Source organism: Corythoichthys intestinalis, chromosome 3, assembly GCF_030265065.1.
Source record: "Corythoichthys intestinalis isolate RoL2023-P3 chromosome 3, ASM3026506v1, whole genome shotgun sequence".
NCBI lineage: Eukaryota > Metazoa > Chordata > Actinopteri > Syngnathiformes > Syngnathidae > Corythoichthys > Corythoichthys intestinalis.
In genome coordinates, this window is record NC_080397.1 from 4,921,803 (window position 1) to 4,946,851 (window position 25,049).

The window sequence follows — 25,049 nt, forward strand, 5'->3', positions numbered from 1 at the left end:
TCCTGAGAAGTCTACTGCTTTAAGATGGCGGCTGTTTACTAACGCATCTAGTTTTTTTATTATACATGTTGCGAATGCCGCCGGGTATGTCATTTGCATCTAGTTCTGTATATATGTGATATCTACCGAAGCATCATGTGGGCGTAGTTTGTAGGCTATCAGCGACAGTCAGGTATTATTGGAGACACCTAGCATAGTAGCGTCACGTTTGCAACGGCGTCACACTCCCTTGCCTCCTTCCCACTCCTGCTCTGTTTTTTGAGTGAAAGCCGTGAATTTTTTTTTCTAGTCACATCTGAGATTCAATTGTTGTCTGTTTTCAATTATGTACACTGAAATTTAAGACATTGATTGTCTGAAACTTGTTCAATATTTTTTCCGATTAATTGATAGTAATTCAGTATTTGACTGAAAATTCTAAAATATTTGATAGCTGCAGCCCTAAAAAAAATTGTGCCAACTGAATAGGTGAGTGAATTCTTGTGTGACACAATTATTACCTTAAAGTGCCTGTGACACGAAAAAGCATGTTTATTTCATAATACACGCGGTATTTTATGCTCCTGAATGATATGGACCGCTTGGATGTGTGTGGAGGCGATCGCTATATTTATTTAGTTTTTTGAATCCCGCGCCAGGAAAATGAGTGACTTCCGGCTTCGGTCTTGCATTGAGGAGGAGGGCGCTGTGACGTGTACGGTAGAAGACGGCCTCTTCACGCTACAGTGTACTGTTGTGTATGAGGACGAAGGATTCAGCTGATTTTGCGGATTAATACGTTTATTTTTCGCATCACGCCAGCCAAACGGCTGCAGAAAAATCATTCTGTATGAGGGAGAGGCGTATGCGCCTTTTTGGAGTTTCAAAAGGTTCCCATTCACCGTGGATATTTACTGTGGGACCATTGGACTTACGAGGAAGTGAGTAAACATCTTGTTTTGTATTATGTCAAATACGAATACAGCGATTACAAAGTAAACACTACAAACTTCCTTTAAATGAAGGATTACTTACGTTTGATCATTGATAGGCATGTAAAAAGCTCTCCTTATGCTCATTAGCACTTAGCAGCACGTTAGCTGCACAACAACTCCAGCCACCCTCCTCCGGGGAACGAACTGTAAATTGCTCTCCGCCGGGCGGTTTGCCGATCCGCTAAGACATTCGACAACCGGGTCGTCATGTCAAATAATCCAGGATAGCTATGTGTGATTTTCCGCTTTGAAGACTTTGAAACATCACTCGGTTCGGGTTAGCATGTCGGCTAGCTGTCACGCCTTCTGGTTTGTTTACATTCTCCGAAGCCGGGGAAGGGAAATGACATATGTCCGATTTAGGTGTCATAAAATATCGTTCGGGAGGTGCGACAGTAAAGGTGAAGTTGACAGTTTTGACCATTATGGAGTAATTTTGCCATGTCGTCCTGAATAAATGCATTTTTATTATTTCATATTCCATTCAGCACAAGACTGTTATTTGTCATGATCATGCCATTTATTTAGCAATTGGGGAAAATACTTGGATAAAAAGAGTATCCTGTAAAAATATTGAAGTAAAGAGACAGAAACAATGACATTTTGCCGCTCTCTTCGTCGCGTTTTCCTCGTTGTGAATAGTTCCCCCTCAACGGGCTCACTGGTCCTTCTCAAGCCATTTATATAGCTATTGGGGAAAAATACGTGGGTAAAAAGAATATCCTGTAAAAATATTGGAGTAGAGAGACTGAAACAATTACATTTTGCAGCTTTCTTCGTCGCGTTTTCCTCGTTCTGAATAATTTCCCCTCAATGGGCTGAATAGTAAAATCGATGAGCCAAGTCTACCGCTGACGTCATCCACCTGTTGGGGACGCTAAAGCCCTATAATGGTAGGCGTGGCTAACCGGCAGATTAAAAGATTAATTTCTCGTCATCTGTGCTTTGCTAAATTGTTGTATATAGTCGAATCGTCTCAAAATATGATTCTAATTCACATAATAATGCCATTTTAGACTTTTTTTCTCGTGTCATATGCTCTTTAATATTTCATAATCATTTACAGATAGTCCCCGGGTTAAGATGTAACCGGCTTTACGACGCCAGGGTCTTGTCCACCATTTTGTTTCCAATCGTGTTTTTTTAAAAAGTTTATTTATTTATGTTTAAATTAGTCGTGTAAACCAGTGGTCCCCAACCATTTTTGCAACATTAGCCACGTTTACATGCTGACTTTTATTCATTCCGATTCAAATCATTCCGAATGGAAATTTCAGATCAGCTGTTTACATGTCACTTCATCTATTCCAGTACTTCTCAAATAGTGGGGCGCGCCCCCCTGGGGGGGCGCAGAGCAATGCCAGGGGGGGCGCATGTGACCTCGGGGAACATGTTTTATGTGTTTTTTTTTTTTTTTTTTGCCGTACTGGAATAAAGTGTACTTGCACATCCACTCAGTAGGTGGCAGTGGCGCTCTCATTTTCAGAGTGCGCGCAGTATTTTTGAACTAAGGAAGAGCACTCAGCACACACAGACAACAGATATGAAGAGCAGTGTGCCACCGCCGTTTTCGAAAGCCGTTTTCCGACCGGACTCACTCACGCAGCGACCCACTGTCTTGTCCGGTTCTCACGTCGCCGCCCGAGAAGCGCCATTTTCGGCTTGGGATCGTCACGACGACTGCCCTCACCTACGGTTCTACCTCGGCCGCCGTGAATGCGCTTTTTTCGTGCCGTTTGCCTTTTAGCTTTGACTTTTAATACAGTGGGTGATGATGAAAGACCACTGTTTACTGTGTCTAAAAATAATTATAGCAGACAGCAAGAAGTCAAATCAATCATTGTTAAGCCGCTTGATTTTTTCAGTGAAAACGTGCCGTATATTGCCAACAATCGTCCTGCTTTGTCAGTGTTATATCAGTAAGCCAGTGAGCATTGTTAGCATGCTAATTGAAAAATAACTCCACATCATTGCAAAGGAGGTAAATACTGTGAGCAGCAAAAATAAAAACTGTCCTGTCCAAGGACACTTTTTTCCCCCCTTTTATTCAGATTTGTTTTTTCGGTCAAATTTTTTGGCACATTGTCCTCATGAGTGAATGTTTCTAATCAATTTTAATTTGGTATTATTTACTGATTTTATTACATTTTATTTTTCTGTATCAAATGGTCAAAAATGTACCTTGAGTGTATTTTTTAGTTTGGATGTGAATTTTTTTTTTTTATTCAGGCAAATTGATGCACATCAAGTCTTCTCTGTTACAAACAAAACAATGTTTATAATAAAGTTATACTTTATTATAAGTTGATCTATGTTACTTTTTTTTCTTTATTAGAAAAAAAGGACACAATGTTAGGCAGATGCGTATTTATAATAGTAGTTTTATAGACAAATGATACTATTTACAGTGGCGGCAGAGAGTTTGGGGGGGCGCGAAACATTTACGTCTTCCTTGGGGGGCGTGACAGAAAATAATTGAGAAGCACTGATCTATTCCGATCCAGCGTTTATATGTGTCTGCCTTTATTCCGAAAGGACGTTTGACAACTGTCGTCTGACATGTGCAGATTAATCAAAACAAAGCGTCACGTTGCAAAACATGGAGATCGATCGTCAGAGTGCTGCTGTTTTAACTTTAACCCACTTGTTGTGTTTGTGGGGTCGTATCCGCGTCTGCTGTTTTGCTCTTATGCCTTGTAGTAGCCTGTTGTCAGCGTTTTCCACCGGTTTCTGATCTGGTCAACGCTCCGGTATATTCCGGCTTCGTGTAACCTCTCGTGAACTTTTTTAAATAGTTCACTGTTCCTCGTTTTACGCCCGTCTAAGCGAGTAATTATAATTCAATTCTTTTAAAGTTTGAATTAAATACAATCTTTCCGCCGGACTCCAGTTAGGTGCGCTGTGCTTGGAAGCCATGTTGCAAGTGACGTTACTTACGTCACCAAGTGACGTCACCACGTCAGTACGGAGCATGTGCAGAAAGAACGCAACCAGACACCATTTCGCTTCCCTGTTTACATGATATAATTTTACTTCTAATCGGTTTGGGAAAAGGAATATTCCACCCCTGTGAATCGGAATGAAATTCCATTCGGATTGGGCCTGTTCATTCCGAATGAGGTGTTTATATGGAACACATTTATTCGGTTTGAACATTTAAACCGATTGTAATTGGAATATTTGGCTCCATGTAAACGTGGCAATTGACCGGTGTGATATGGGCCTTTTTTTCACAGACCGGCAACGTGTGGCAGAAAAAAAAAACGGAAATATAAAATAACCGGACTAAAAACCCAACATTAAGTGCCGGGAAAATGTAACGCACCGTACACCATACAGCAGGTGGCCTTTTCCCCGTAAATAATATGTCAGTCTTTTTTTCAGTTATCTTGGGCTTATTATTTTCGGGAACAAATCTGATGCGCCCACATCGTTATTGAGGACAAGCGCACATAGATATAAAAAATATATGCGAGCTCCAATGGATTTCAATGACAACTTTCTATCCAGTTTTATTATTATATCTATAGAGTAGAGAGGCATATTGATGTGTCAAGATACACAGGCCAGATTGCGGGTCGTTTGCAAATTATTTATTATTTCTCTGCCGCCACGGACCGGTACCGGTACCCGGCCCGGTGGTCGGGGATCCCTGGCGTAAACTGTACCTCACAGTATCTCATTTTTTTACTTCATGATACGACTGTTCTGCCCATTGGCGAAATGTGTATTTTATTATAATGTTGACTTTTTTGTGATGCATGCTTTTATTTTGGTGCAGGAACCGTAGAGCAGGTCACACTTCTGCGCGCGAGGAAGAGCGTATGTACACACGAAGAAGAACGTATATGCGCACACGAAAAAGAGCGCACACACACACACACACACACACACACACACAAACGAGGAAGAGCGCATTTGCTCCCACGAAGACGTCACGCAGTTGAGTAAGAGGGAGACAGGAAAGATTACAGTTTATTTCGCTGTCTAGCTACGATCTAACTCCAATGTTTTGGCGAGGACAGTACAATCACGTATAATACATATTTTTGGATATTTTTAGATTTAGTAGGTTTTTAGGGGTACTTAAAGGGTTAATTTAGCCGTCTTAGCCGTAAATTCGAGTTACATCACCAGCATAGGAACGGAACTCATTCGTAACCTGGGGACTACCGGTATTTCATGGCCACCTCATACCGTATATTCCATAACTTTTTATGGGCTTTTTATTCATCTAATTTGATGGTTCTTTAAACTTTTAAAATAGCTTGGCTTTATGGTATTTTGGCTTTGTTGAAATTTTAATGCTAATAAATTGAAAGTGCCTAAATAAGGAAATAACTCAATATAGCTAATAAAATTATAATTAAGGTAAACATTTCAAATTATTGTTTCATTTAATTAAATATCTCCAATTATTTGATAATGCATTAATATGAAGAATATAACGTAAATAAAGCTTGAAATATTGCCCCTGCATCATGTTACGATGAAAACACTCAATTTAACCTATCGCCTTAAGTTTTGTATCCACAGTCTGTGTTTGGAGGCAGATAATCCCGTATCATGGCAAATCTCTCGAGGATTTGCAAAATCTCACCAATACAAAAGTCGTCCGCAGTAATTAGCGGCAAGCAGCTGCCGGTCAAAAGAACCCTTGGGGTTGAAAATCCAGTCATGAGGTGATCCATGATGTCACCCATGCAGCTGTTCACAAATGTTTAGTATTAAAAAAAAAAGCTGAAATTCCTTCTTAGAATAAAAGCCTCCATGAGCAATTTTATCAGTGGGGGTTTATCTTTACAAGCATTCGTTGATTAAAGTCACAAAAACGAGTTGCTTTTCCCCCATTTAGGTTTTAACTAGTCAGTGTTATGTGTGTCCGTATTCAAAAGAGGAACATTAGTCAAGGTCCTATCTAAACTCTGATACAAATCTTCAACTAAATTCTTCAATTTCTTTGATTTCAAATGTATGGATTCCCCTATTCTTTGACTAAAATGCCATTACTACCATTAAAATCTACTTTTGCTTCATCGATTAATCGATTAAATTGTAAGTAATTTGAGTAACTCGTTAGGGGAAAAAAGCTTCGAAACAAATTTTGCTGCTTCAAGGATTCGTTTTAATTGGAGTAGCGTTATAATTGTTTTGAAAGTGTTTTGATTTAGTTTTATTGATCATTTGGCTGGGTACACTGCTCTCGAGTGGCAACAGTGAAATGATGTAACTCATCTAACATGGTTGGATCCGGCTGCTCCCTATTAAGACCAACATAAGGTAGTTTTTGTTTGAGCTAGTATGATTTTTTGTATGCATTCATAATTTAGTTTAGAGGTTTTTTTTTTAGCAGTTTTTGTGGGAATATATGTTTGAATGATATGATAAGAGAATTGTGTAAAAAAAAAAAAAAAAAAAGGTGGCATTTAATAGCATTTAAGCTAGCGGACTTTTGGTATGCAAGTTAGCCAATTGTTCTTTTGTAGTACTTCGATCCCAACTTATTAAAATTTTTTTATACCGTTTATTTTAAAATGTATTTATTGCTCTTGGGAAATGAAAGTGCAATTTTGTATAATTTGAATAAACACTCTGGAATTTTATTTTGTAATTGCATTTAATGCTGTTTTGAAAGTATAATCTTAGCAAGCCTTTGTTATACATAGGCATGTGCCGGTATGAGATTCTGACGGTATGATAACCTTAAGCAAAAATATCACGGTTTCACGGTATCGCAGTATTGCAATTACAGCTCTAAAACGTGTTACTCTGAGACATCTGGGTTTTAAAAAAATATAAATAAATAAAAAAAAATTTCCATTGAACATGATTTTTCAAAATATATTAGCAAATTGGAACATAAGTATAATGTTAAGTTAAAATAAATAACAAATAACACAAAATAACAAAAATTTTAAATAAAATTAAATGACAGTGTTTACTAACCTTTAATTTTGTATAAATGCGAAATCATATTGGAGGTATTGCCTCCTCAGCAGGCACCCTTCGCAAACATGTTTTACATGTCGGTCGGCCCCCTTAAAAGTCCCATCAAAATAGCTAATACCTTAGGGATGGTAAGATTGAAAATTTTTGCGGTTTTGAAACCTTGACATTTTCATACTGAGGTATACCTTGAAACCGGTAATCGGCACATGCCTAGTTTCTCCTGTTTTTTTTCCTGAAACATTAAATGTTCCTCATCAGATTACTCGATTATTCAAACTAATTGATGGATTAATAGATAGCTGCAGCCAATGCTCCCTCTAATTTTTCATGTGTCTGAGCAAACGCATAAGCTCCCTGAGCACACAGTGGACCACCATGAGCAACATCAGATGTGTACACTGTGGCCACACACCAGTATCACGCCTGTTCAAAACCTTAGATCATAGCAAGTTACATGATTTATTAAAAGAATGAAATTATGGCAGCAATTTTCATTAGTTTACTCTTAATATAATTGATTTGGCCCACTTAATATGAAAAATACAAAAATCTCGTTCATGAGATGTGTGTACTGTGTTATATGTGAGAGTCCTGCTTTAACCATAGGAAGACTCCTGCTTTGGCCTGGGTAAGGTCCAGTTGTTGCATGGCTGAGTTAATATATCATAATGAACAACCACAATGGGAGTACAGTATACCAAACTCCCATATTAAAAGTTGAGACAATAAGGACACTCAAGATTACTATTCTCTCTGTCTGAGCAGCTACACTGCAAAAACACCTCCTTAAAACAAGTTAAATTCCCTTGTTTTCAGTGTAAATCTATTAAAAATAAGTGAAATTATGTGCCAGTGCTTCAAGTAAATTTCATTCAGATTCCTTTAAAGCGGAAATGTGAACTAAGGTTGGCCAACCATGTTTTTGAATTATATCAATGGCTAAACAATCATAAGCATATTTTCTTTTTTTTCTTTTTTTTAACGCAACCCTTCCAGATTCTTTGTTTAACCCATAGCAACGCCCTTGACAACGAAAATGCTTTTCTTCGGCAATCTTCAGAAATCTTCGGAAATTACGTCACACCGGGAAGTGCGAGGGAAGTCCGCCATAGAACAGTATTGTTTGTTGCATTGCTTCTCGGTAAGATACCATGGCGATGTGTGGCGATGTTTTGTTCTCACTCAAACAAAAAGTTGTATGAGTGGCCAAAGGATAGCAGGGCACGTAAATGGATATCTTTCGTTCGCACGAAGCGAATGAATTTCACGCCATCATCGAGTAGTGTTCTCTACTGCAAACACTTCGAAGATGCCTGCTTCCTTAACAGGTCTCCTTATGATCAAGGATTTGCCAAAAAAGTAAGTGTGATTTTTGGATAGATGACTGATGACTTTGTCAAAGCAGAGCTGCCAACTGTTGTGGAATGAACAGTATAAGCGAGCGACGTTAGCCGAAAGTTAACTTGTGGCAATCCCCGATCATAGTTGTTGTTGCGTTCGCTAGGTTAAGCGTGTTTAAATTGTGCGTCATCTACGATCTTGTCCTAAAGGGTTAATCCGCTGTCAATCGGGAAAGGGATGTGGATGTGCATATAAGCGGGTCGGCGTCGCGGTATTTCACAGTCATGTTGCCGTAAGAGACACACACTGCCGGTGAGTTTGTGCACATTTATTTGTATTATGTATTTCCATCTTCATGCTTCAAGCATTGCATTGCATTTGTACGGTTCGGCGTTTCTTTCACGGTGATCGCTTGATAGCCTTCTAGTTTGTGTTTTATGTACGAGAGCCGCTGACGGGTGACAACAACAAGCGTGTTGGTTTTAATGTCTGGCAGCGAATCAGCGAGTGCGCAGGTCATGCAGTGAATCATGGGAAATGTAGTCTCAGGACAACACTGAAGTGGTGCTCTGTAATCTGTTCGGTTGTGTGAAAAAACTACATTTCTCCACGCCATTAGACACCACTTCCTGCCGAGAGCCCTGAGCTGTGTTCGTACTGTTAGCTCCATGTGTTAATAAAAAAACAAAGTTGTCAGCACGTCGTGTGTTCGATACATTTGTAAACAAAAAGCTCATAACAAGACACTATGCACGATCTGTCAGCGAGAAGCAAAACTTTGCGATCGAATGTGGCGGCAGTCCGCTATTGTTTTGTTTTCTTATTGTTGCCACAATAAAGTGGAGAAAGCCATCAACGACTCATCTCCTTCTTTTCCCCCAACGTTTTTATATTATTATTTTATATGCACGAGAGCTGTCGGATCTGCCAAAATGAACATGAAGTCTGAATATTATTTTTTTAACAATGTCATCAGATAGACAAAAACATAAAATTATGTGCAAATGCTTCAAATCATGAAAATAATAGCAGCCTATATCTTACCAATCTTGTAATCTCGATGGGTCTTGTATCCATTCCATGTCAGGTAGTCTAGGCACATTGTTTGCATCCTGATTAGGGTCTGGCTAATACATGTTAGGGCCAACATAAAATTCCAAGCTCCTCTTCTTCAAAAACTTGGATCTATTCTCCTCCCTTGCGCTCAATCTATCGCTTATATCGCTGTTTGAATCATTGTTTTAAGGGCTTTGTATGGCGGCCGTATGTATGAGGCTGCCATCGCTGTTCCCGGTGTGACATATCACTTCCGGGTTCGTCCCCTTTCAGTCTCAAACTTCGGAAACGCGATTATTTTGTCAAATATACAACATATGAATTATTTTTTCGTGCTTTATTTGTTGGACAATGTTTAATTACTTTAATTGTGACCCTATTTGGCATGTTATGAAATTACTTCGCATTTCTGCTTTAAATAAAAATAGCTAGCTGAAAATAAGCTTAAGACTTATTTTGAGCAAAAAGTTAGTAAAAAAGCTTGTTTGTCAGAAATGTTCTTAATTCTAGAGTAGATGTTGTTCCTTTATTTTAAAAGATTTTTCTCAATTTAGGTAAAAAATGACCAACTTTTAGATGTATGGATTTCATAATAACAAACTTTAATATTCACTTAAAGTGGAATAATTTGAGGCAGTAATCTGTTAACTAGTCTTTCACAATTTAAACAGGTTGGAGAAAAGTATTTGACTAGATTTAAGAATCAAAAAAATCTGACGTTATAAATTTGCAGTGTATACAGGGCAGGTTAAAAAAAAAAGGAGAAAAAAACATTTTACCACTTCTCTCTTCTATTTGCACATACTCCGACTGCCATTCCATCTTAAAAGAACCACATTTTTTACTTTGGCTTGATTAGTGTAATATCGCTGACCGTTCCTTTTGCCATGATAAGGGTTAGCATTTGCGTTTCCTAACTCTACTGCACTGTTGTTAGTAGGGATGGGAATTGATAGGATTTTTACGATTCCGATTCCATAACCGATATTGCTTAACGATTCGATTCTTTATCGATTCTCTTATCGATTCTAATTTGGGAAAAAGAAGAACAAACGTTTTGATTGGCATTGAGTTTGATTAATCAGAGGTCACAACCTTACAAACTCACAACGAGGTCAAAAGAGGCCCAAAGCCTCAATATTAACTGTGGCAATAAGTGGCAAATGCACAAGAATGTGTAACATTTTACTGAAACATTTTTCTAATAAAAATAAAAAATGTTGGTATATATTGGCATATAGGTCGTTGTTCTGCCGTTGGCAATATGTGTTAAACTTGCAGGGGTCCCCAAACTTTTTCCTGTGAGGGTCACATAACTTTTCCCTTCTCTAATGAGGGGCCGGGGTCAGTTTGTAACAGAAAAAGTGTGACGATTGCAGGAGTGCCTAAATGTAAAAAATTATTGTTTTTCAGAAAGCCACAATCAAATAACTTTTTCTGGATTCTTCACAGAACAAAAGTAAATAAAAAATAAAGAAATAAATAAATAAATAATAACACTATTAATCAATAGATAACCAAATAACCCTCTCTGAGTTCTTCACAGAAAAGGCCAGAAAATAAATAACACTATTGAAAAAAAAAAAAAAAAAAAAAATCAAAATGCTCTCTGGTATTGTTCAGGGGGCCGGACCAAATTTTGGGGCGGGCCGTATTCGGCCCGCGGGCCGTAGTTTGGGGACCGCTGTTAAAGCGTATTATTTACCAGTATATTGAAATGCATGCCTTTTAGTTTTTATGGTGCTCTCACGCTCAAGTGGGAGCGCCCTTGCGCTTCCTCACGCGTTCACGTGAAGAAGAGCGCGCTTACACCCAAAGAAGAAGAAATGCCACATCCAAGCGAGTTAGTGATGGAGGGAAACACTGCTACGACCCTATGTTCTTTGTTAATGTTTGTAAAATATCTACAGAGGCAACACCTGTATGTATCATCTTTTTTGTAGTTGTTGTGTGTTTCCACTCACGATCGGACACTTAAATCCAGTTGTGTAGTGGTTTGAACGATGTGCTAATGCTAGCGAACGCATGCTAACTGTCTTGTTATTACTGTATTAGCAGCTAATCATAGCTGATTTACGTTGATGCAAACCTGTTTGTTATTGGGGACAAAATTGATTTGTTTCATTTCTATTTTTAGTTTCACTCTTCAAGTGATGGTTGAATAAAGTCAGCAAATTATACCAACGTCTTCTGTGTCGTCATTTCGGAGTTTAGCTCGCTGTATAGCCAGGAGTAAGCCTTAGCGTCTCGGTGAGGACAGTGCAATCTATTCCCTCCCGATGCAGTTATCTCCACCTTGCAATGACTGCAAGTCGTTTTGTTGTAATTTTTCCTCGTGAAGTGAAGACACACTTTCGAGCGTTTGAACCTACGTGCTGTCATTGTTATGTTTACGGCTGCAATGCTCGTGCTAAACCATCGTAACCTTTCATTTTCACCCTCTTTCCTGGTGAAGTGTAGCCAAACTTTGGAGCGGGTGGTTCTTGGCGCCATGCTAGTTTGATGCGTCTGGACAACAAGACAGTCACGACGGTTCGGAATTGGAATCTGATTTCGATTCCCATCCCTAGTTGTTAGATAGCTAACTTGCACGGTTCCTGTGAGAAGGGCAGATATGCACATTGTCGATACTATGATTGGCTGTGCAGCGTAAGTGAACTGTATCATATTATTGGCTAGACACCTGAATGGGAGCCTCGATTTGGCGCATTGAACGCACCAATAGGAGCGTCGTGTTGCCATATCAAATGCACCAATAGGACTCAGGAGTGTTGCGCTGTTACATCACTGTAACGCTGACACATAGCGGAGCTGACAGTGACATTAAAACACGTTTCTGTTGAATTTCATTCTATGCGCTGCATAGATTGTCTTGTGCGCTGAGTATACGCAGCTTAGAGGGAACATTGGCTGCAGCCCTAAAATCTACACACCTACCGTATTTTTCTCAGTTTGTTTTTCATAGTTTGGCTGGGGGTGCGACTTATACTCAGGAGCGACTTATGTGTGAAATTATTAACACATTATTATATCATATTATTTTGGTGTTTTGGAGTGACACTGATGGTTTGGTACACTTGTTAGCATGTTTTTTATGCTATAGTTATCTGAATAACTCTTAATAGCTATGTTACGTTAAAATAGCGGCCACGTTCGCATTTCATTGTTCATGCATCATATAACATTATCATTCTGTACACCAGGGGTCTCCAAACCGGTCCTCAATGTGGGTTCTGCTTTTTGTTCATACCGATTAAGCACAGACCTTTTACCTATGTCGTTTCTACTAAAACAAGCAGCATCTGACTGCAATCAACTGATTACACTTATAAAACACCAAATTGGTGAAAAGGTATGGTCTTGTTTTGTTGGAGTGAAATCCTGTACCCACTGTGGCCCTATGTGGAATAGTTTGGAGACCACTGCTGTACACTTTTTCAGTATGTTCTCTATTGTATTTTTATTCTAAATTGACTTTCAAGATGACATATCTGTTCTCTGTGTTGGATATTATCAAGTAAATTTCCCCCCAAAATGTTACTTATACCCCTGTGCGACTTATATATGTTTTTTTTCCTCTTCGTTGGGCATTTTATGGCTGGTGCGATTTATAGTCCTAAAAATATGGTACCTTGCTACAAATAAATCCATTCATTAACCCATACTGCTTAAATTTTAGCTGACTTTGGGCAGGGGGCAATTTATTTGATTAATCTAAAAAAAATATAATTGAAACCCCCAATTTCTCTTATTTAAAGCTTTCTGACATTAAAATTCACAGATAGAATCTATGATTTCTATGATAGAATATTAACTATTAAAATCTATGATTTCCACATTTAAAATGAATGATTTACTTTACTGTAATTAGAATCGTATTCCATCTATCAAAATAATGCATGCAATTTTCCTTCTTTGCTATGCTAGAGTTCCTTGTTTCCTTATCCATTTGCCCATCTTAGTTCGAATTTGCAAATATAACCACTTTGTTCCTGGCGTCCTTTCCTAATCCTAACTGTCATGATTGGCCCAATGGCCCAGTTTATTTGTTAGTGGCTTGTACGACAAACGGCTGACATTCCCTAATCAAATAACCAAGATGAGGACTTATAGACAAGCGAAATGAATCCCTTCTTTGTTTTTGTCCTTGGCGTCATTCTGCATTGGACGACAACAACAGTGGTCTCTGTGCTTCCTGGGTCAGCCTTTACGTCACTGTCATCAGTTCAAGCAGTCCTGTACAGTCAGTCCAGGGGACCTATGTAGTTCCAAGGGTTCCCTCCTTTGTCTAAAATGTTGGTATGCATGAGGCCCCCTTGGTGACCCTCTCTTCCTCCCAGGCACTTGTTGGAGTAGACTTAGCGAGGCGACAAAAGCCCTGGGGTAGCGATTTAGCGAGAACCTGATGCTATAGCAGGTGTGGCCTCAAACAAACCAGAACAGAGGAGTCACCCCGGCTAGAAAACAGTTCTTTTGTTGAAGCCGGCAGGAGTCTGTTATCTAGTCAAAGTGATGCCATCTACATGGAATTCATTCCTCCCTTGATCTGCAATACACTTTAAAACAAGGTTTTCCACAAATGGACACATCACAACCTTCTACTTATAAAAACGGCTTTGTGCGCTGGATTTATTAGATTCAAATGGATATTTTACATGGCTTTTTAAGGCCGTGTAATTTGTTTAACAAATCAAGTTTGGCTTAGACCTGAGAATGAGAACATTAGCCACCGATAAGTGGGAGCAGAGAACAATTTCTGTTTCCATGACTAATCACTTACCCTTGTTATTATGAGTTGGCAGACCCTGCAATAAAACAGAGCAGGGTGAGCTGTTGCTCATTTTAATAAGATGGAAAAATTCACGACAACTATTGTTATTACTGTATCTCATCATTCTACCAATAAAATGTTAATTTTCAGTGATTAAAATGTGTTAAAAATACATTTCTATAATCAACTAGCACTATCGCTATTATTTGAGATCTATGATTTTTATTCATCAAAGCTTCCTCATTTAGTTCAATAATTAAAATGGAACTTTTCTGCATTTAAGGGCGCTTTCACACAAGCACTGTTTGGTCTGTTTTAAACGGACCAGAGTTCTTTTTCTCAGATATTCCGCTTTGTTTTGTTCGTTTCCGAACTCTGGTCCGTTAAAAAATCGTTGGTCTCGGTCAGCTTTGAGCACACCCTGCTTCGCTTATGAATGCAAACGGCGCACGTGTGCTTTTGCTACTTTATGAGCAGCGTCACAGCGTGAGCTGTGATGTTCTGGGCTGTGACGGTACAAGCAGGACATCCGTGGAAGCGAAAGTCCAGCGTGGACGCTATTCAAAATTAACAATGGCGAGATGACAGACGATTAGCCATGGCCAAATGTTGCATTTGATACACAGAATCTGATTGTGATGTGGCGATTGTGTTTTGCATGCTGTTGCTGAATGTACCACGTAAGAGTGACTGGGCGAGAGGCGGCGCCTCTCGTATCGGCTTTTTCATGAATCTCGCTCTCCTGGAAGACGCGACAATTTGATAGTGCAAAAAGTCATGAAAATGAGAGTGATCGCACGCCTGTGTGACTTGAGGTACCATTTGGTTCCTTCCCTCCTCTTTCCCCTCCCAGGAGTGAGGTGTTTCCTCTTGTATTTGTCCAATCAATGAGTGGGCCTTTCATCCACGTGATGCTACTCGGAAAGTTCGGTTGGCGCAGTGTGAATGCTGAACTTTTTCAACAACTCATTTGCAAGTGTTGCTGCGAGGTAGCTCTCCAACCCACTCCCACTATCAATCTTTTCAATATGTATATAGATGTGTGTGTTGGATAAGCTTGATTGCATTTATATAGTTTTGATAAGGTGATTGGAACTAGGGATGTCCCGATCCAGGTTTTTGCACTTCCGATCCGATACCGATATTGTTTTGCACTTCCGATCCGATACCGATACTGACCGATACCGACCTATCTGAGCATGTGTTAAAGTTTAAAGTTAATTAGCCTCCTTACATAGTTGTCAGACTCATGTTGAAAAAGGTTTTAGTACCCTTGATAAAAACTAGCCAGCTGAATTAGGTGAGTTTGAATAACACACAACGGTTGGTAACAAGAAACTGACCTGTTTATTCAGTGACAAACACAAAACATTCTAAATAACAAACAGAAATGGCATAGTCAGTCAGTAAAACGTGCAAATAATATTGTAAACTGTCTTAAAAAAGCAAAACACACCAACAACCTCAGTGGAAAATCCCCCAAATCCCCCAAGCTATTAGATGCTTTTAATGTTTCGTGCATTAGTTACAAAAATTGTATAAAAAGCCTCTCAGGTTTAGATAAACGACTATTTCAGTATCAAGTTAACATTTTAAAACAGTAAATAAAATACTCAAGTCCTCATTCTGTATCAGCAGCTTTAAACGACATTCAATTCATTTAATTTTGCGAATCAAGTGTTAAAGTTGTTAAAATTGCTCCCGTTATTCCATAATTTCCCTTCTGTCTACTTTCGACATGGGAAAGTTTTAAAACTGTTTTGAAGATAGATTAAAGTAAAGATTTTGCCGATTTAGGAGTATTTTAGATAAAAAGTTAATTAGGTTCACTTGGAAAGTTCACAACGGCCTACTAGGGAAGTCTTCTGCTTTAAGATGGCGGCTGTTTACTAACGCATCTGGTTTTCAATACTTCAATGTTGCTAACGCAGTCGAGTCTGTCGTGTAGCATCTGGTTCTATATACATATGATATCTATTATCTCCAGTAAAACGACGTTGACGTAGTTTGTTGCGGCTGTCAGCAGAAGTCCGGTATTCTTGTGTTTTTTATCCAGCGGCATGAGTTGAGCCAAAGCCGTGAGTTGGCATTACCCGGGTTTAAGACAAGTTATGCATACTTTCGGGACGCAATGCGGTCAGTTTCTCATTGCGTCCCGAAGACCGCGCTGTGTTTTAGTTCCGCTTTACTTGACATATTTCAATAATCGGAATTTTGATGATTGTGAATCGTCCTCGAATCTTCAGCGGCCGAATCGCGTGTTGGATGGTGTGTCTTTACTCACGTGAGAGAATGGCTCGTCATCCAGAATGAATTCTTCGGTAATAACTCTTGTTATTCCCTGGGCTTTGGGACTGTCGAGCGCCAGTTTGTAACGCATAGCAAAAGTTTCTGCCAGTGTTGGTTGCGTAGGACCTTTCTTTTTGTCTTCGGTTTTCTTAACATAGTCCTCATATTGTTTGTGGTGGTATTTCGCTAAATGCTTTATTAGGTTGGTTGTATTAAAACTTCTTACAGCTTTACCACTACGCTTGACTTTATTGTGGCATATTTTGCTCTCTGCCTCTTCGTCTTTGTCGTCCTTTAAGGTAAAATGATCCCACACAGCTGACATTTTTACCGATAAAGTCTCTCGGTAAATTGGGAGACGGTAATGTAAATGTGGTGTGTTGAAGGTGTGCCGTAAAATGCGGACCGGATTTTAGGGAAACCGAAGCAAAAACTGGAATGGATTATGTAAATCGGTGCACTGGAAAACCCGGACTGGACTTTAAAAAAAAAAAAAAAAAAAAACTGGATCGGAAGTCTGGATCGGAATTTTTCCCATGTTCCGAACCGATACCGATGCGCATTTTTTTGCCCATATCGGCGTCCGATCCCATCCAGATATCGGATCGGGACATCTCTAATTGGAACAATACCTAACCTCACAAAGCGATATCTTTCAAACCCTTTTTTTGTTAGATAGTATATATGTATTTATATAAATATTTTTTTCTCGCTATTTTGTACTTATAGTCGACTATATTGTATGTAACCTGTTTTGACCATAGTATGTGTAAAGGCCAAAAGCGCCTATGACCATACATGCTGTTTGTGCTGAATTGTCAAATATAAAACTATTCAGCCTTATTTTTTTCTGTTGAATGATTACCCTAACAAGTATAATACATATTATCAAGCTTCAAAACAGTTCGTCGAGCATGTTTAGTTGGCAATGGGACATCAATATCACAAATTTTGACAAATGATTTGGGGATTTTTTGTTGTTGTCTTTTTGGGTCCAAAATGTTGATTATATTGGGTCAGTAAAGAAAACAACATGCATGAAGGTTATGGTGTCCTGAAAAAAGGACCCAACCAGTCCATTGTGAACAATTTTTTCTTTGAAATATAAAGGCAACATCAAAGGAAATTCGAACAAAATAGGCTCAGGTGTTTCTTATGTAACTGTTTTAGAGCTGAAACGAATACTCGAGCAACTCGAGTTTAAAAACTGATCCGAGTAATTTTATTCACCTCGAGGAATCGTTTAAGTTTTGCCAGCTCTAAGCATCACGTTTTGCCCGGACTCCTTTTAATGCGGGACAACGTGCTGACGTCACGTGCGTAGAAGAAGAAGAAGCAGTAAAAAAATACCTTACTGCAGGCGACAGCCGTTACAAACTGCGCCAACGTTGCTAAAAACTACTCCCGCATGTTGCTGTGTTGGTAGCAGGTAGCGTCTGATGCGTGTCATAGATATGTACGTAGAACTAGATGCGAAATGACCGACTCGGCGGTGTTAATAAAACAGCCGCCATCTTAAAACAGTACACTTCTCAGGGCTCATAAATAAGTTTAACGTTACTGTCATTTGCTCACGTAAGGTTATCCCTGTGGAGGGCTAGGTTTCTATTTATTATGACCACTGTCGATGCGTGGCTAGCTCTTACATACAGGCTTTATTTAGTCTGTGAAAACAGCGCTGTAGAGTGATTAGGGTGTAAAATAAAAACTTAATAATGCTAATTGTCAATTTTAGCTCACTAGTCATTGCTGGATAAAACACCAAATAGCACTGGTGCCTAATGGGCTCCAATACAGCACAGCATTTATTTTGAACACGGCAAAAACTCAAAATCCTACAGGATTTACAGTTTAGTCTAACTTAAAACTTAACTAGAACTTATAGCTTGACACAAGTGGAAATTCAATTGAAACACGTGGGAAAAACACCTAACTTTTAAGTGATGTGTGTTATCAAGCGTAATGACGTTTTTTTTTAGTCACATTTGAGATGCAATTGTTGGCTGTTTTCAACAATGGACATCGAAAATAAAGACATTGATTGACTGAAAATGGCTTTATATATTAATATTATTTAATATTAATAATGTTAATATTATTATTATTATTAATATTAATTTAATATTAGATGAAATGTCTTGTTTTCTCATCTATATTAATAATTGCTCTTTACCTAAAAAAAAAATGTTTTATCCAATTACTCGATTAATCGATAGAATTTTCAGTCGATTACTAGATTACTAAAATATTCGATAGCTGCAGCCCTAAACAGTTTATATCGTTAGCCTCAAGCCTATAGCTTCCATCCCTTATTGCCTACTGTTTGATCTTCACGACATGTTTGATCACTGAAAGGGTATCTGTGGCTCATTAAAAAAAATCACGTTTTGGGTTCCTTTTTGCTTTTTGATCTGCGGCACATCTTGCAATTCAGTTGACCATCGCCTTGAAGCTATACACTACAGCAAAAACTCCTGTGTTGTGACAGCTAATGATGCTCCTAGTTTACTGTAGTTTACGCAAATCCCCCTAAGCGACCACAATAACCTTATCTGACTTGAGCTAGCTTGTCGTGCAGCAAACGCACCATTGTTGAATTTTTTGCCAACTCAAGGAACTTGTCTTGATGCTGGTTCACTTACTAGCTAGCAAGGTTGGCCGTTATATACATTTTTTACTAAGCCCTGGTTATCAGAACCTAACCTTGGTGCAATACATGCAACTTTCAAGGCTGATTTTTATTTTATCTCCTCTAACCGCACCACCTACCCAAAACGTAACCACTTACCCCCTACGTGGTTCAAACCTTCAAATTTTTTGAGTTTGAAGGTTGTTCTTTCCTCTACTCCTAACCATTAGCCCAACTCGTAGACATCTAAGCGGGTCAAATAACAGGCTCCATTGCATGTATTGAGATGAATTTGTGAATTAATTGACAGAAATGTCTAAATTTGTGCAGCTCTAAAGCTGGGCCAAGCAGGGGAGGTTCTTTCACGTCAAAAGTGCTGCCCATTGTCCATGTTTCATTCATAGAGAGGCTTGACAGAATGTGAAAAATGTGAGGGTATCCTATTTTCCCCTTAAACCTAACCGCCATGTATCATATTGGGCCCATGCTCACTCCAGGAGTTATATATGATACCTAAATGATCTAAATATCAAATCAATTCTCCTTGACATTCAATCATTACACATTTTGTCACTCATCTGTGGTTAGGTTTGCACTCATGAGTTTGTGTGCAAACCTAACCACAGATTTTGTGTGCTGATGAGACATAAACAACTTATGTGTATTTGCAGGAGGATTCTCTGTGGTATTCTTGGCCCGTACGCACAGCGGCGTACGCTGTGCTCTTAAGCGCATGTACGTCAACAACGTTCCCGACCTCAACGTCCATAAGAGGGAGATTACTATCATGGTAAGATTCACTTCCTATACACAGTTTCAGTTCTATTGAAAGTAGGCCTGACTGAGATTGGAAAAAAATATCATTGCAATTTTTGGGGGGATGTGGGTTTGCGACATTATATTGAAAGAATATTCCCCAGATAACTTGAACAGCTTTGTTTGGGATAGGCCTGAACAATAACGTCCATAATAGAGAGATTACTAAAATGATGAGATTCACTCCCTATATGCAGTTTCAGTTCCATTGAAAGTAGGCCTGAATGATATTGGACAAAAAAAAAATGTCAGGGGGTGGGTGGATTTGCGATATATTGCAATATTATATTGCAATATTATATTATTATTATATCTTTATAGATAAGGACGTGAAACAGTATTGATTCTTGGTTAAAAGAAAAAAAAACATGCAGTATGCATTTATTTTACATAAATATGTCAAAGAATGATGCTAGTCTGTTAGACAATGTTGCGGCAGCTTTACAACAAAGAGCTTTTTACGTTGAAAATTCTTGTGAAAAAACGAAAAATGTGATAATTACCTTGAATCTTCAGACAATCCTGTGTGCGGTACAGCTTTCGTACTTTTTCAACATAAGTCCGGCATTGGATCGCTGTATGTGTCTCTGCGACCGACTGCGAATAAATAAAGCGGATTGTGGGCCCCCAATTTAAGGCGTGGCACATTGAAGGTCGAATCCGACCCGTCAATATCATTATGAAGTCTGATTATATTGTGATATTAAAAAACTTTTAAACTATTAACTTTTATAGCGTTGTTTGGAACAGGCCTGAACAATATAGAAAAAAAAATTAACATTGCGATATACATTGATCCCTCGCTACTTCGTGCTTCAAACTTTGCGCCCCAAACTTCCCGCCCTCAGTCCATCTCGGATTTATTTTGTTTGATTGGGGGGGGAAAAAAAAAAAAAAAAAAAAAATATATATATATATATATATATATATATATATATATATATATATATATATATATATATATATATAGATGAGCTGTACCGATCCGATCACTCTCCCTCCAACTGTCTTGGTCAGGCAGTGCACTGGAGTTGCTTATTAAAGTTAACGATGATTGACAGTTGCTAAGGTTTGATCTTGGCAGAGATGCTTGGAAGCCGAAACTTCAAAGCGCCGCATGTGTCGATCATCGTTTAGCTTGTTAAACAGTTGCTGTGGCAACTCATTGTTTGTAAGTCAGCAGCTTGAGCGGATTTGAGTGGACTCACTCAGTGAAGCATTTAATAAAGACGTGCATTTATAATTTGGTGGGACAATTACATGCTTAAAATTTATCATAATTATTACGTTTGAAGTGCTTAAAAACTTTATTAAAACATGTATATACACAAAAAAATATATAAAAACATTGAACACACCCAAAAAAAAAAACATTTTTGCAATTTTTCCCTTTTTTTTGCATTGGTTGCACAATTTTTTTTTCTTAAGGCCGAGTAATGCTTTCACGTTAGACCTGCGCCGTCAAGGAAGACCCAATTTACCACCGTCCGCAGTAGCCTCTCTTGCTCCTTCTCAATCTTCTGATATTGCGTCGCATCAACGTGTTGGAAATGGACTGTGATTGGTCCGCTCAGACTGTTGTTTCCGGTTCAGCGCGAAATCACCGCCATTGTCAAACATGATTTTTTTACACGCAAAAATGGACCAAGCCTTCAAGTATATGAAGAATAAATCACAGGTTTCGTGTCAAAAGAGTTGTTTTGGTGTCTAATTTTCAACAACAGACAGTTCACACTCGATACATCATCACTGATTGAGAGTGCCTCAGTGCTTTAACGTTAACATCAAGGCTTCCAACGCTGGACGCAGTGCTCGACGGCAGTTTGAAGCTAGCCGCCACGGCTTCCTGGTTTCCACCCGAGGCTAGAACTCTATACGGCATCAAAAGTCGGACAGACCGCCTCGAAACAGTCTTCTGCGTCGCCTGCGCCTCAAGATTTGTGTGATCAACATTTTTGTAATGTTGATGAGCTGAAGATCCACATTCAAGCGTCCATCTTGCCTTGTTTATTCATTTTTTTCTCCGTCAAACTAGACAAGAGGAAGTCAACAAGCATGCCCCAAAACCATTCATTCATTCATTCATTTTCCATGCCGCTTTTCCTCACGTACAAACATAACGCCACAACCCTCCAGTGGCTTGGCGGTGAATTACAGAGCAACACGTTCCCTCACCGCAGAACTATCGAATGCTCATTGACGCCATAGTCACTTCGCCGTCACCTTAACGCAGGAGTATAAATCGGGCTTCAAGGTGCACCAGCACAAAATGATGGCACACACACATTTTTCATTGCATCATCTTTATTGCCATACTTTTAATCACTCTCCATAACATTCATATAATTCATTTATCTTCCTCACGAGGGTCGCAGGGCTGCTGGAGCTGATCACAGCTGACTCCAGGCCTAATTGAAAGTGACCAAAATCTTGGTGACGTTAACTGCATAATGTATGTGGATTTGCATTGTCTATAAGAACAGTCCTTAAATTAGCCATTACCTGCTTTAAATTTTATGATGCTGACTGAGATTAAGTCAGGCAGAAATTTTGAACAGAAGATGAGGCTTATTCTCATTATGCACAATGCAGAAGGAGCTCTCGGGCCACAAGAACATCGTGGGCTACCTTGACTCTGCAGTCAACACCGTATCAGATAGCGTTTGGGAGGTCCTCATCCTCATGGAGTATTGCAAAGGTAGGTCCTCGCCACAAAATGGCATCCCAGTATGAACAGTGCCAGAGTGAAGGCTACATTTTGTTTTGCTTGCTGCGTTAGCGGGCCAGGTGGTGAAGCAGATGAACCAGCGTTTGAATGTGGGTTTCAGTGAGGCCGAGGTTCTGCATATCTTCTGTGACACATGCGAGGCAGTGGCGCGGCTCCATCAGTGCAAGACCCCAGTCATTCACCGGGACCTCAAGGTAAACAGACATATTATGGTTTGTGCTGCAGCCATTAACTCATTCACTCCCAGCCATTTTCACCGGTGCAACCCCCTTTGCTCCCGGCTGTTTTACTGGATTTTGACTGATTTTGCAAGGCCCACAGAAAATTCTGTTCTATTGCTATATAAACATGAAACCCACCAAAATAAAAATTAGACTCTCTTCTTTTAGCAGGGAAAAAAAAGTTAGTTCATATCTTTTCCATTCTTTAGAAATCAGCATTAGAAAATAGCTTAGTTTGAGCAATTTTCCAATTTCTGATGAAATAACAGAGAAATTGAGCTTTTTGTAAACGCATACATTTCAAACATAACTTTGACTTTAGCAGAGCTATTTCTTGCTTTAGTTACATCCCAAACATCTGAATAATGTTTTCCTTTTACAAAATAACATAAACAACAAGACAGATAGAGCTTTTGATAGCAAAGTAACAATTTATTTACACATAACTGAGAGATGACGCTGTTGTGGCTGCGACAGCCGGGGTAAACTTTTCCCTCATCGCCGCCTGTCTCATAAAGTCTCATAAAGTCTTTCTTTTGTGGTGGCCATTTCCTCGTGGCGAAGGGAACTTGTGTTCTTGCGGGGTAACTGGTTTGGCCGTGCGCGTTTCCGGCTGAGTCGCGGGACACTGGAGGGTGCGGGGGACGCGAGCGGCTGAGCACGGCTGCGCAGGCTCTGCTCGGCGAGCAGCACGGACTCAATGGCATCGCCCGCTGCACTGGTGGTCCCAGTTGTCCTGCTCGGTCGTCCGGCGCCTGGCATCCCGGGCATCCTCCCGGTTGTTCTGCTCAGGCGTCCGTCGCCTGGCATCCTGGACGTCCATTCGGTCATCTTCCACTGGCGCCCCGGCCGTGCGGCCTGGCCGTTCGTTCCGTTGAATCGGGTTGCGAGTCTTACCAAATGTGCTACTGCCCTCCAGTGGCCAGTTTTATTGCTTTAAAATGGATTTTCAGCATTGTGCTTTAGAGCTAAGTTGAATCAGAACCTAGAGATGTCTCTTGTGTAAAAAAAAAAAAAAAAAAAAAAAAAAAAAAAGTCAAAGACGTATAAATATGTCTTTGGGACACTGAAACAATTAAAAATAGACCGTATTTATACGTTTTTGGGAGCGAATGAGTTAATAAACTCGAGTAATTCGATTAGGGAAAAAAAAAAGCTTTGAATAAAATTTTGCTGCTTCGGGGATTCGTTTAATTAGAGTATTATTGTAATGGTTTGTTTTGAAATTGTTTGCATTTAATTTTATTGATTTGGGTGGATACACTGCCGTATAGTGGCTCCAATAAATATGACGAGTCATCTAATATGGCTGGATCCAGCGGCTCCCTGTTAAGACCAACATGAGGTTGTAAGTTTTTGTTTGAGCTAATGATTTTTTTATGCATTCGTAATTTAATTTTAATAGGTAGCAGTTTTTGTGGGAATTAAAAGGATTGACAACAAAAGTTTAATTTCATAGCATTTAAGCTAGCAGATGTTTACTATGCAAGTTAGCCAATTATTCTTTTGTTGTACTTCAATCCTCATCTATTTTTTATTCCGTTTGAGGTTCAGGTATTTTAATTTATTTTGTAATACATTTATTGCTCTTGTGAATTGAAAGGGCAATTTTGCATAGTCTGAAAAAACACTCGAGAATTTTATTTATTTTGGATTCGCATTTAATGCTCTTTTGAAAGTGCATTCTTGGCAAGCTTTTGTGTTACATCTCCTAAAATTTATTCTGCAACGCATTAAATGTTCCTAATCTGACAACTCGATTATCCGAACTAATTGATAGATTAATCGATTACTTAAATAATCGATAGCTGCAGCCCTAATTATGGTGCATGTATTTACTTAACTATGGATTATGGGCAAAGCATGTTGGCAATACGTTTAAGACCTACAGTAACTACTATAGGGGAAAATCTTCAATATACTGGACTGTCTCAGGAAATTAGAATATTGTGTATTCTAATTTCCTGAGACAGTCCTGTATATATACACAGGACTGTCTCAAAAAATTAGAATATTGTGTATTCTAATTTCCTGAGACAGTCCAGTATACTGAACAGTAGAAAGATGTATATACCATTATGATTGACCTCTCATTTAAATACATTTAAAAGGCAGATCCCAAAACGCAAAAAAAAAATGGCTGGAAGGTGAAACTTCGGTATGGGCCTCTGAAATAAGGCTCATGGAATCTTAATATTTGCATGGTCAGCATAAGAGCTTTCCAGATTATTCCAGCGCCTATGCTTCCTCTAGCACACCCCTCCTGCTCCTTCCT

General features: G+C 39.1%; 1 protein-coding gene across 2 annotated transcripts in view; it reads left to right on the forward strand.

Moving 5' to 3' along the window:
- Positions 1 to 25,049, forward strand: part of bmp2k (BMP2 inducible kinase) — a 114,787-nt gene that overhangs the window by 24,987 nt on the left and 64,751 nt on the right. For both annotated transcript variants that reach the window (XM_057832322.1, XM_057832323.1), the window contains exons 2-4: positions 19,681 to 19,799; positions 22,418 to 22,523; positions 22,605 to 22,747. In XM_057832322.1, the coding sequence (XP_057688305.1) occupies positions 19,681 to 19,799; positions 22,418 to 22,523; positions 22,605 to 22,747 (368 nt within the window). The remainder of the gene's footprint in view (positions 1 to 19,680; positions 19,800 to 22,417; positions 22,524 to 22,604; positions 22,748 to 25,049) is intronic.